This window comes from Condylura cristata, unplaced genomic scaffold, assembly GCF_000260355.1.
Source record: "Condylura cristata isolate star-nosed mole 26May11 unplaced genomic scaffold, ConCri1.0 scaffold00018, whole genome shotgun sequence".
Taxonomy (NCBI): domain Eukaryota; kingdom Metazoa; phylum Chordata; class Mammalia; order Eulipotyphla; family Talpidae; genus Condylura; species Condylura cristata.
The window spans coordinates 41,832,806-41,844,323 of record NW_004567119.1 but is presented as its reverse complement, the minus strand read 5'-3'; the positions used below and the strand labels follow the sequence as shown (position 1 = coordinate 41,844,323).

General features: G+C 49.7%; 1 protein-coding gene across 2 annotated transcripts in view; it reads left to right on the top strand.

Moving 5' to 3' along the window:
- EIF2D (eukaryotic translation initiation factor 2D) overlaps positions 1-10,320 on the top strand; it is a 17,282-nt gene extending 6,962 nt beyond the window's left edge. Inside the window, exons 6-15 of one of the 2 annotated variants that reach the window (XM_004685570.1) lie at positions 739-992; positions 1,440-1,557; positions 3,008-3,053; positions 3,470-3,573; positions 3,688-3,837; positions 4,183-4,272; positions 5,236-5,331; positions 6,267-6,387; positions 8,573-8,747; positions 10,122-10,320. In XM_004685570.1, the coding sequence (XP_004685627.1) occupies positions 739-992; positions 1,440-1,557; positions 3,008-3,053; positions 3,470-3,573; positions 3,688-3,837; positions 4,183-4,272; positions 5,236-5,331; positions 6,267-6,387; positions 8,573-8,747; positions 10,122-10,192 (1,225 nt within the window). In that variant the 3' untranslated portion in view covers positions 10,193-10,320. The remainder of the gene's footprint in view (positions 1-738; positions 993-1,439; positions 1,558-3,007; positions 3,054-3,469; positions 3,574-3,687; positions 3,838-4,182; positions 4,273-5,235; positions 5,332-6,266; positions 6,388-8,572; positions 8,748-10,121) is intronic. The other variant, XM_012726978.1, reaches the window with a different exon arrangement.
- The last annotated feature ends 1,198 nt before the right edge of the window (positions 10,321-11,518 follow it).

Below are 11,518 nucleotides of genomic sequence, written 5' to 3'. Positions count from 1 at the left end.
CCACCAGGGAGACCCTTCGCCTCCCCATTTTAAAGAACAGTTCTGATGTTTACTTCATCAGACTAACCTAAACATACACTTCCGTCCTCACTGTGAGCAATACTGATTAGCCTTGCTGCGCTGTTATCTAAAACTGTGATTTATATCAACTTGGCTGAGATAAAACTTTTTGCTTTCCCTCTCTGCATGCTCTGCCCCGTGACAGCCTCCTTCCCTGTCCTCCCGAGGCTTAATGATGCATACCTAGTCTCCTCTCTGCCAGTTCCCCTGTATTCTGAGTTAACAGAGGCACAACTGAGCTTGCAATCCTGAGGAGTCCAGTTTATGCTTTGCTGTAAACACCAAGCTTCAGGTTTATGTTTCACCAAACTGGTTTGGACTGATGCATTGCAATCTTAATTTGGCTATTTAATTCAAAATGGTTTTATTACTTTTAACTCATTGAAGGGAATGCTTTGGTTGGGGGGTAGTGCTTCTCTTTAACTGCTTTTTGCTTCATCTTTCTCTGCCTCAGGATGTCTTATTAATGATGTTATTCCTTTGGGATAGGGAGGCGGCAGAATTACTCTCCCCATTTCAGAGTTGAGGAAATAGGCAATGTTGAGATGAGAATCAGGCTCTCTGCCTTCTGGAGGCCTGCCGTGGCCTTACTCTCTCAGGACTTCCGGCCAAGCTCCTGACCAGGGTTGGAGAGTGTTGTGGCTGCTGGTGGGTGTTTCTGACATGAGATTTTTCCAGGCGATCAGGAGACAAGTCCCCTCCACCATCCATCGCTCCACTGGCCCTGGATGCCCCTGAGCTCAGTGACAACAAGGGCTCTGTCCAGGTGGACTCTGCCCTGCAGGGAGACATGAGGCATCTGACCCTGGAAGGAGAGGAGGAAAATGGGGAGGTGCATCAAATCTGCGGGGAGAAGTCCCCCTTAGAAGCCTCAGAAGACCCTAAAGTTGGGAGCTTGACCCTTGGGCCCACAGACAGCAAGACCCTTCAAGGTATGACTGTGGGAGGAGAGGAACCAGCAGAAGCCGTCTGATTTGGGAGTCGGAAGAGCTCTGCTCTGCTTTTGCCTAGAGAGGATGGGGAAGGCTTCAGTCTTGGTGGGGAGGGTGCAGCGTCTTCCTTTCCTCTTTCCTGGGGTCTCCCTCTGTTCCTGTCTGCCCTTGCTTTCGGGCCCCACCCCCGGGCCCCCCCCCCCCCCCCCCCCCCCCAGTTCCTAGTGGCTGATATCTCTTGCAGTCCTGGCCCGGGACTTGTGTCTGACCCCTTCTCTACCATCAGCCATCTTTACATGCAAGAGTGTGTGGGAGCTTCAGCACCCGGGAGGGATTCTTCCAGGCCCGGGGTGAGCTGGGGCTGGAGTTGAGTGGGAGTTTTCATGAGCTGCACCAGACTTTTCTGTGTCTCTCACAAAGGCTCTGGTTCCTGTCTTTGCCTTGCAGAGCAAATGGATGAACTATTGCAGCAATGCTTTTTGCACGCTTTGAAGTGCCGTGTCAAAAAGGCTGACCTCCCGCTACTCAGCAGCACTTTTCTTGGCAGCCACATGTTCTCCTGCTGGTATGGGGGTGCTGGGGGAAGGGGCCAAGGAGTGAGGCTGCTGGGCCTCTGCTGGGGGGACACGCTGGGGGAAGGACAGAGTGGAAGGTTCATCTGGCAAACAGACTAGGTTCTGAGTTTTGGAAATGCTGATGGCCACTGGTGCAAAGAAGTTGAGGAGATGGAAGTGTTGCCTCTGCTGGGGGATGTGGGCTCGTGGTCACATCCTGGGCACATATCCTGTCCAGAAAGATCCTGGGGCCTCTTCTGGAATATTCAACCCCCTCACGCTTCTCCAGATTAGGTTGCACCAGGAAGAATCAGTGTGAGTCCCGCCCCACCCCAAATACAAGTTGCCAGGACAGGGAGGCGGGTGTGGGGTTAGAGCCCGGCGGAAGACAGAGCCCCCCGGGTCCCGGAGTGTTGGGACACTGTGATGTGAGCTCGTCTCTGAGCTTCCCTGAGCCCTAATTTCCAGCAGTTGTAGGGTTGCTGTCAAGTTTACATAGCCTGATGGTTAATACACATATAAAAATTACTATACTGTCAGGACTCAGTCCCTGGAGCTGATTTTTTTTTTTTTTTTAAGAATTTTGCTGTTTTTCAAAAAATGCTTTTAATGTAATTCTCTTTCTATTTGTATATGGGCACTTTTAGGTCATCCTATACAAATGTGGGCTTGGAGTGTGGGGCAGGGTACTTGGTAATTAGTCCTCACCTTGCTGGCATGCAAGGTAGTTCTCTAAGATAGAGGTTTTTCACCAGGGCATGTTCTGGAAGGGCTCCTTACGAATCACTGCAAGTTCTGGGGAGAGGGAAAGGTTCCATCAGGGACCCGCCCTAAAACTAGGACAGAGGTGAGCAAATTCTGTGTCAGGAGCCAGGTAATAAATAATTCATATTTTAGGTTTTGCAGTCACCCAGTCTCCATGGCAGCTACTGCCGTTGTCCCAACTGCAGTGCAGACTGGAGATGGACGGGTGTGGCCGGTGTGGCCCTCGGGGTGGAGTGCTGCTCTAGCGGCCCTGAAAGCTCAGGGTTGGCCAGGTTTACCTTGTAGTGAAGCTTTTGAGGCCAGAGAGGCTTTTGAGGTTTCTAGTCTGGGAGCATCTGAAGCTGGTACCTGATACAGTCGCCACTCGCCACCTGTGGCTATTTAAATTGAAATTATTCAAAATATAAAATTGAAGTCCTTCATCACCTTAGTTACATTTCCAGTGCTTTCTGGCCATGTGTGGGGCTAGGGCCACGTGTTGACAGCGAGATAGAGAGCCTTCCCTCTTGACCGCCAGGTCTGTGGGACAGCAGTTCTCTAGCGGCTGCGTCCCAGTTGCACACCTCTTTGATGCCACCACTGGGCCAAGAATGGAACAGTGGGGTGGGGTGGGGAGGTGCGGGAGGCGCCCTCCCACAAGTGTGAGGCAGACCCACCACGACTGCTTGTTAACTTGACCTTTCTCTCTGCCGTCAGCCCTGAAGGACGACAGCTGGATGTAAAGAAGTCGAGCTACAAAAAGGTGAGCGGGCGCCTTCTCTGCAGAGCCACACAGGGTTGCATGGGCACACATGACATGCGCCGCTGGACGCTGGCAAAGCCCTGTGTGTGGGGCTCGGGCTAGAGTTAAGCTTTCTGGTTCCAGGTGCAAATAGGGACGAAAACTCCCTGGGCTGAGGTGGTGGGTCGGGCACCCCCACCCCCTCCTCCTCTTCGGGCCCCTTTATATCTGACCAGAATTCGGAAGGGTTTCAGCGCTAGTCAGCCTCCAGCAGGTCTCTGTCCCCTGCCCTCTGGTGGAGCCTCTCAGGCCCACGTTTGTTAAAGACAGGGCCTGTCATGCCGCCCTCCCTAGGAAGTCTCCCTGCTGGCCCATCGTAGGCGCTTAGTGTGCGTGTGGAATCGACGAAGCCCCTACCACTGCCCTCTCTCCCTTAGCTCTCTAAGTTCCTGCAGCACATGCAGCAGGAGCAGATTATACAGGTGCAGGAGCTGAGCAAAGGGGTGGAGAGCATTGTAGCTGTGGACTGGAAGCACCCGAGGTGAGTGCAGGGGCCTGCTCGCCAGGCGGCTGGCCCCAGGGCTCCCGGGCCTCGGACTGGGAGTTGTCGAGACAGTGTAAAATGTGTTTTTTCTTTCCTTCTGCTGGGTTTTAGGATCACCTCTTTCGTCATACCCGAGCCCTCCCCGACTTCCCAGACTGTCCAGGAGGGTAGCAGGGAACAGCCCTATCACCCTCCAGATATAAAACCCCTCTACTGTGTCCCAGCCAGCATGACCCTGCTCTTCCAGGCGTCTGGCCACAAGTGAGTTTTCGGAGAGCAGCCCTCTTCTGCCTGCTTGGTGTCCTGGCCTGTAGTTCCCAGCCTGAGTAGTTTCTTCTGTGATGGGCAAGCCTGCTCTGCGCCAGTTTCCTTTTCTCCCAGATCCGCTTCATGTCTCCTTCCTGGGAAGAGGCTCTGGACTAGGTGAATGAGACCTCTCTCTTCTCTGCCTGTGACTACGCCCCAGTCCTGATGGCCTCAGTCAGGAAAGGGGGACAAAGTAGCGGTCCAAGAGCTGAGGAAGGCACCCTGCTGAGCAGGGAGTAAGTCTTGGCACTGGCGGTGGTCTCCGCACAGTGCGCTAACCCAGGCCCTTCCCTCACCTAGGAAGGGGAGCACCCTCGAGGGCAGTGAGGTCCGCTCTATCGTTATTGACTACGCCAAGAAAAATGACCTAGTTGATGCAGACAACAAAAAGTGAGTAAAGGGAGAGGGGGAGAAGAACTGTGTCTTGTTAGCTGTTATTTTTTGACAGACTTAGACACCTCTGTAGAAGTCTAGGGTGGAGGGTGGGGGAGGAGGTCATAGTCTTAGACATAATAAAGACCAGTGCGGCCTCTCTGGTGGCACAGGAAGTTGAAGCGCAGCACTACAAAGCTGTCCACAGCCACTGCAGCATGAGTTCCATCCCTGGCCAGGGAGCTGACCCACAGGGTACAAAAGACCTCTCCTGTCTCACCCGTTGCTCCCCTCAGCAGTGTATTTCAGTCAGTGCACCTGTTTTGCTCTCTACTCTGTCTTGGGTGAATCCTCTCACCCCACCACCTCACACTTCTGGCCTATACCCCAGTTCTAGTGTGCATAAATAAATAAAATCTTTAAAAAAAATAATTAAGGCCAGTGGTTTCTAAACCATGAGCCATGGGCACCTAGTAATTTCTAGGGTGTTCACATACATATATGCTATCAACCTTGACTGTAGACTGAGCAAAATTATCTCAGGTTATTTCTGAGGTTTTCAGGTGCCGATGCTATTTTTTACATAATTGGATACAGAAGGTAAATGACCAAATGAAAGGTGTTTCAGTGTTTTTTAATTTACTTTGTACTTTCAAAAGGGCCTCATGGTCTAAAAGGTGGGAGCTACCAGGCTAATAACCTGGTTTGTGAAACCACAAATAGCCCCCCTTCCCCATTACCCTCCACCCTGACTCTCCCTTGTTCTAGAACATGTACTTGAACCATCAGAAAAATACATTGCTTTATGGGCTGTGCCCCCCCCCCACGCCACCCCTCCTTATGGGCTGTGCCCCCGCGCCCACCCCTGCCCGGTTCTAATAATTCTGAATGACTGACAGGACATCTAATGATTTCTGAATTGACCCTTCGGTCAGAGGAAGTAGGGCTGGGATTTTTTTATTGTTTCTTTTCTCCTTTTAGTCTTGTGAAGTTGGACCCCATCCTGTGTGACTGCATCTTAGAGAAAAATGAACAGCACACGGTCATGAAGCTTCCTTGGGACAGTCTCCTGACCAGGTAGGGGAGCCGCAGGCCGTCTCCAGGCCTTGGCCCTCCCCTTAATGTCTCTCATGTGAAACTATAGATTGCAACAGTCTTCATCAGGTTACGTAAACAGACTTAGGTAGAATTCTAATATGGAAGGTCTTGGGGACAACTCAGATCAACACAATGCAGGAAAACTAAGAGGAGGAAAGACTATTAATTAAAAGTAAGAACTTCAAAAAGATTTAGAAGTAAAAGGTAGGAAGAAGACTGTGGGGAGGGTCTTTTCCACAGAACCAAAACTGATATTAGTTTATTCAGGAATTAGCAAGCTTCAGCTCTGGGCCAAGACCGACCTGTTGCCCTTGTTTATAAATAAGGGGTTCCTGGCACAGTCTCACCCTTAGTTACTACCCTTAGTTGCTGCTCTGCACTGAGTGGGCAGAGCTCACTGGTTCCAACAGAGACCGTGTGGCCTTCAAAGCCTGAGATAGTCCCTGACTGGCCCTTCCTAGAAGGGTTTGTTGGTTCCCATGTACAGACAAGAGAAAGTGCTGTGAGGTAGAGCAGAAGTTCCTTGTGGGGAAGGTGTTCTTGTGGGTATTGTGGGTATGTATGAGTCAACATGTCAGAGCTGTGTCCAGTAGACTGGCGACAGGTGGTGGCCACCCAAAGGGTCTCTAACCAACAGACAGTTCCCCGTGGCTTGAGTCACTGATGTTCTCTTCCTCGAAGGAATGGGTCCCCATTTGGCTGCATTTTTGGAGCTTTTCAAAATCTGTAGAGCTGCTGGGAGCTTCTGACTCAGAAGCTGTGGGGTGCAGCCCCCTGGTGAATGAGGGATGCCAACGTGCAGCCCGGCCAACCACTGCCTGCAAGACCTCCCCGCTCCTGCCACCTTGGCATGGGGTGGGAGAAAACAGTTTCTCTTGACTTTATCAATCTACAACTATTCAATCCTGTTTCAGATGTTTGGAAAAATTACAGCCTGCCTATCAAGTGACCTTTCCCGGACAAGAGCCCATTGTGAAGAAAGGGAAAATCTGCCCCATTGACATCACCCTGGCACAGAGAGCTTATAATAAAAAGGTGATTTAACAAGATGGAGATTGAATGTCCATGTTAGGCTCTAGCTTCTCTGATATAACTGGGGGGCTTCAGTTGGCCACAGGACTGCAGGGGGTGTTTGTGAAGCAGCGTGTCTGTGCGGCTGGCTGGGTGTGGTATAAAGCTGGGTCACAGTGGCCACTCACTGCCCTTGAGGGCTCTGGGATAGGAAACTTGCTGGAGCCTGATTCCAAATGTAAACAGATTTTATTTTTTTCTTAGAACCATGTTCTGGGCTTTTAGCTATTGCTCATTATGTTACCTCTTGGGCTTTGCCCAGTCAAAATAACTTGTGGAGTCACTGAAAGGACAATGTGTTTAGCTTGGCAACATACAGTTACAGGGAACATATTACATCTGTCCTCAAATACATGAACGGTTGCTGTTCTTGAGAAAAGGCGCTCGCTTGGTTTATAAGCCTTGGGAGACAAAAATAGGATTACTGGATGGAAAGCTCAATAGGACAGACAGGTTCAAAATAAAGCCCTTCGAACATTGTATGGAGGTTAAGCAAGGGCTCTGAAATTAGAGACCCGGGCTCACATCAGCCTTTGCCTCAATGCCTGACCCTGATCAAGTCACTGTATCTCTGTTTCCCTTATGTGAAAAATGAGGGGAACACCTATCTTCTAAGGCTTTGTGGGGATCAAATGAAGGACTATGCAAAGGTCAAACACTTAGAATACTATTTGGTATATAAGCAGCAATGCCTGAGAACCAGTAATGAAAACCTTAATAATAATTAACAATAGCTGCTATTCTGGAGTGTGTGATTGTGTGTGAGACACTGTACCAGTTTCTATGTATACTAACTTATTTAAGCATTAATCTAAAAAGATAACAGTTAGCCTTGTCCAAAATTGAAAGTGCTGTTTCCCAAAGTAGTGAGTTACTTTCTGCAGGTAGGTGAGCAAAGCTTAAATGACCAGTTATTCGGGGGAAAATGTATCAGTCGTTGGGGCTCAGACCTCAGACAGGGCTTGGCATCGACATGACCTGGACCGTCACTGACTCTGGTCTGGATCCCACGACAAAATTAAGGGTATTTGTAGACTACTGAAAGCAGTTCTCACAAGCCTGCTGACAGAACACGCTTCACCATCGTTAGGCAAGGGTGAAGGAGAACTATTTTTTTTTTTCTTTTTTAAACAGTTTATTTTTACATCATTTTGTATTTTTTTTTTCATCTCAATTGTAATCCCCGCGGGTTTCGCATCACCAAGTCACCCGTGTGCCATCACCGTAATCCTGTGCACTGCCCCCCCATTTTTGATCCCATTCCCCACTCCACCCCCACAAAATGTCTCTGGTATATGGCTGTTCATTATTCTTATTATTTTCTCGCCTGATCCATTATACTCCTGCTATGAGTGAAACCATCCAGTATTTTTCTTTCTCTTTCTGGCTTATCTCACTAAGCATGATCTTTTCCAGCTCCATCCAAGTTGCTGCAAAAAACATGTGTTTCTCTTTTTTGGTTGCTGAGTAATATTCCATTGTATATATGTACCAACTATTTTTTTTTTTTTAAAGAAACAAGGAGGGGCCTCCCTGGGAGCCTAGGGGTTACGTCTCAGCACCATCACCACAATGGCCTGAGTTCAATCCCGGGCCAGGGAGCTGACCCACATGGCGCAGCAGACCCCTCCTGTCTCGCCTGCTGCTCCCCTCAGCAGTGTGTTTCAGTAGACCTGCCTGTTCTGCTCCCCACTCTGTCTCTAGCAAACCCTCTCACCCCCCACACCTCTGGCCTACACCCCAGTTCTTCTATACAAAAATTTAAAAAAAAAAATAAAGCAATGGAGGGAGGAAGATGGGGCTAGAGATGAATCAGAGTTGACAACAAGAGTTTATCATTGTTAAAGTTGGTGAGCTATACGGGAGCTCATTATACTGCTCTACCTGTACTTATATTTTTAATTCCCCAGAATAACAATAATAAACCCCCCTTTTTAACACAGCTTGTATGTGATACAGATGGAAAGTATCTATCTCACCAAATTACAGAGCACATTTTGGATGGGGTAGAAAGAATCAATTTAGAAGTACAGGAATTAATTTGGACGTGGAGGAGCGATGGCTGTATGGATGAACACAGGGGGCGAGGGCCACCCCGCGGGCTGGCATGCTGTCTGCACCCCCCGTTACTCTTCCACCATCCCCGCAGGTGACTGTGGTCCGGAACTTGGAAGCCTACGGCCTGGACCCGTGCTCAGTGGCTGCCGTCCTGCAGCAGCGATGCCAGGCTAGCACCACCGTCACGCCTGACCCCGGGGCCAAGGACAGCCTGCAGGTCCAGATCCAGGGAAACCAGGTCCACCACCTCAGCCGGCTGCTGCTCGGTGAGCACCCTCCCTCAGGAGCAGAAACCTTTCCGCTGTCCCAGCCGACCCAATGGGTACATGCAGATGGCCACAGAGCTGCAGTGGTCAGCAAGGAGGTGGGGGGGAAGGGGCGATCAAATGACAGATGTGTGAACCAGATCTCCAGACCCCCAAATTCATTGCCTTCCCTACTGTACCTTAAAGTAGGTTCCTTCTGGTTCCCCCTTCTCCAATACGGCATAAGGCAGTTGTGCCCCAGACCTCTCAGACCACAGCTTTGGCAGGTTCAGAGGCGATCTTGCCCTGAGATCCCTACCTTTGAGCCCTGAAACTGGGCTGTAGCTTTGTTTTGTTGACTCCAGAGCCTGAGTTGTCTCTACCAGCTCTGGGTCACTCAGTCTCCAGTTTGTCCTCAGTTCAAACTTAACTTCCGCGTCTGCCTGAGCCTGAGCCGCCTTCGAAAAAAAATGTGATCACACCACTGCTCTCTAAGGAACTTCCTCTGCCTCTTCAGTGCTTTCAGAGTAATCGAAGCCCAACAAGCACGACCCTTCCTGACCCCAGCCTTCCACGCCCCCTCAGCGGTTAGCTCTGTTGTTCTCCACGTCCACTGTGTACATCCACAATGGGGTGACCACCCCCAACCCAAGTCTGACCTTGGCCCAGCTCAGGGGTAACAGGAAGCCTGTTTCAGAGCTTGCCCTCTTTTCACTGAGTTTCCTTAAATTCGTATTTTAAGAATTGCTGACATAACACTTTCCACTTGTATTTCTAGTTCCTGTTAGTATATGCAACTTGGCTAAAATCCTGCTGTCCAGTGCCCTGAGGCAGAGATCTTGTGTTTTCATTCTCAGGTCTAGTACATAAGTAGTTCTCAGTAGTCAAATTTATTGCGCAGGCTACGGCAGTACCCAGCAGTTAACTTTTAGAGTTGAGCCCCTTTTAGCCAAGACCCATATGAAGTGCTGAGACCACGGGGAACGTAGACAACAGCTGACTTGACACGGTCATGCACACTCCCAGGAGGAAATTACACGTGCCTGAAGTGCACCTACAAAGTAGCTGTCCGTGTGAAAACCGCTGAAATAGACGCTTAGGCCTGGAGCTGTGGGGACAGGCAGGTGGTTGTCCCTGAGGCTTCCTGTAGGAGTTGAGTCTGAGCAGCATACAGAAACTCAGAGTGCTTGATGGACGTGGCTTAAACAGGCTGGACATTGGAGTGAGTGCGGGGAGAGGGCAGGGGCAGGGTGCCAGCAGGTAAGGGGGGCAGCGGGTGAGGCTGGGAGGTGAGCTGAGCCCCCTTTGCTGGTGGGTACCAAAGGAGAGACGTTAGGAGATGATGGGGATGCAGGCTGCACGCCATTGAGGAGTTTGTGCTCTTTTGGATTGTAGAAGAGTATCAGCTTCCTCGAAAACACATCCAAGGCCTAGAGAAGGCCTCCAAGCCTGGTAAGAAGAAGTGACAGACGCTGGATTCATGAAGTGGATCCAGTGGGAATCTAAGCTCTGGGCTGGTAATTTATACGAGCATTTTCAGCTTTTGCAAATAAAAAAATATATTTACCAAAATAAATTTTTATTCTCATCTAAATCTGTTTTGCCTCTTATTTCCTCTACGTAGTCACAATGTTGGGCTACATTTCCTAACCCTAAGCACTTTAAAGCAGCAGAAAGGGCTGTAATGGAGAGCTTTTCCTCAGTGTGGTATCAGCGGTTAGCTCCTCCCTGCTTTCCTGGCCAGCCGCCCATTCAAAGTTCACCCATTCAAAGTTCAGACCAGTGGGGCCTTCTTGTTTTTAAAGTCACAGCCTCCTGCTCATCTATCTGTTCTTACTCGCTCACCTTCTAGCCCAAAAATAGTCCCATCAGTCTCTAAGTGGCCATTTGCTTGGAAAGCAGAACTCAGCTGTTCTCTCAATCAGAATGACAGAAGGAACAGTTGTTCCTAACACTGCAGCAGAATTTAGACTCTCTGGAAATAAACAAAAAAGGCACCTAGGCCATAGTGACACAGGACACAGGCGCGTCCCCAGTGCTGGGGCCTCTTCCCCAGCACCACACTCACCACAGTGGCTGTGATGTGGCCACAGTGAAGCTTCCCACCTGCTCAACCCTGGGCTCCTGGAAGTGGTGTTGCCCTGGTCATTGGTAGGTCAATAAACTCCCCAAAATGGTGCACAAGATTTTGTGGGATCATTTTCCTAAGACAGTTCACTGCTGTCACATTCCCAAAGGGATCCCTTGGGCCCAGAGAGGTTCAGAACCACTGCTCTGTCCCTGCTCAGTCCCCACGAGGCTTGGGGCCAAAGCACCCCTCCTGCAGTAGTGGGGAGTAGGGGCCGGGCTGGACTGCCAAGGCCTGACTGCCAAGGGGTCAGGAAACTTCAATGTACTTCCTTTCCCCTTTCATCTTGGCTTTTAAGAACTGAGATAAGAAAGACTTGAAAATATCCACAAATTACTCATCTGGAGCTTGAAAAGGAAGAAAGGGATGGATTAGAAAACAGGTGTGCGACACCTATCTTGTTATCCACCCGAGCCTTTGCACCTGTGACCTCCATAGGGAACTGAACTCCACTGATCCTCTCTGCTGGCTTGAGCCAATGGACCTGAGAAAGCATTTCTAGAAATTTAGCCCAAACAGAATTTTACTGCAACGAAAGCTTTGGACATCCAGAGTTTGAACTGAAGGACAATATAGTTATAATGAAATGTTTATATAAGTAATATGAAGTACTTTATAAAGCCCTTTAAAAAGTTGTTCTATACGGCCCTCCCTGGTGGCGCAG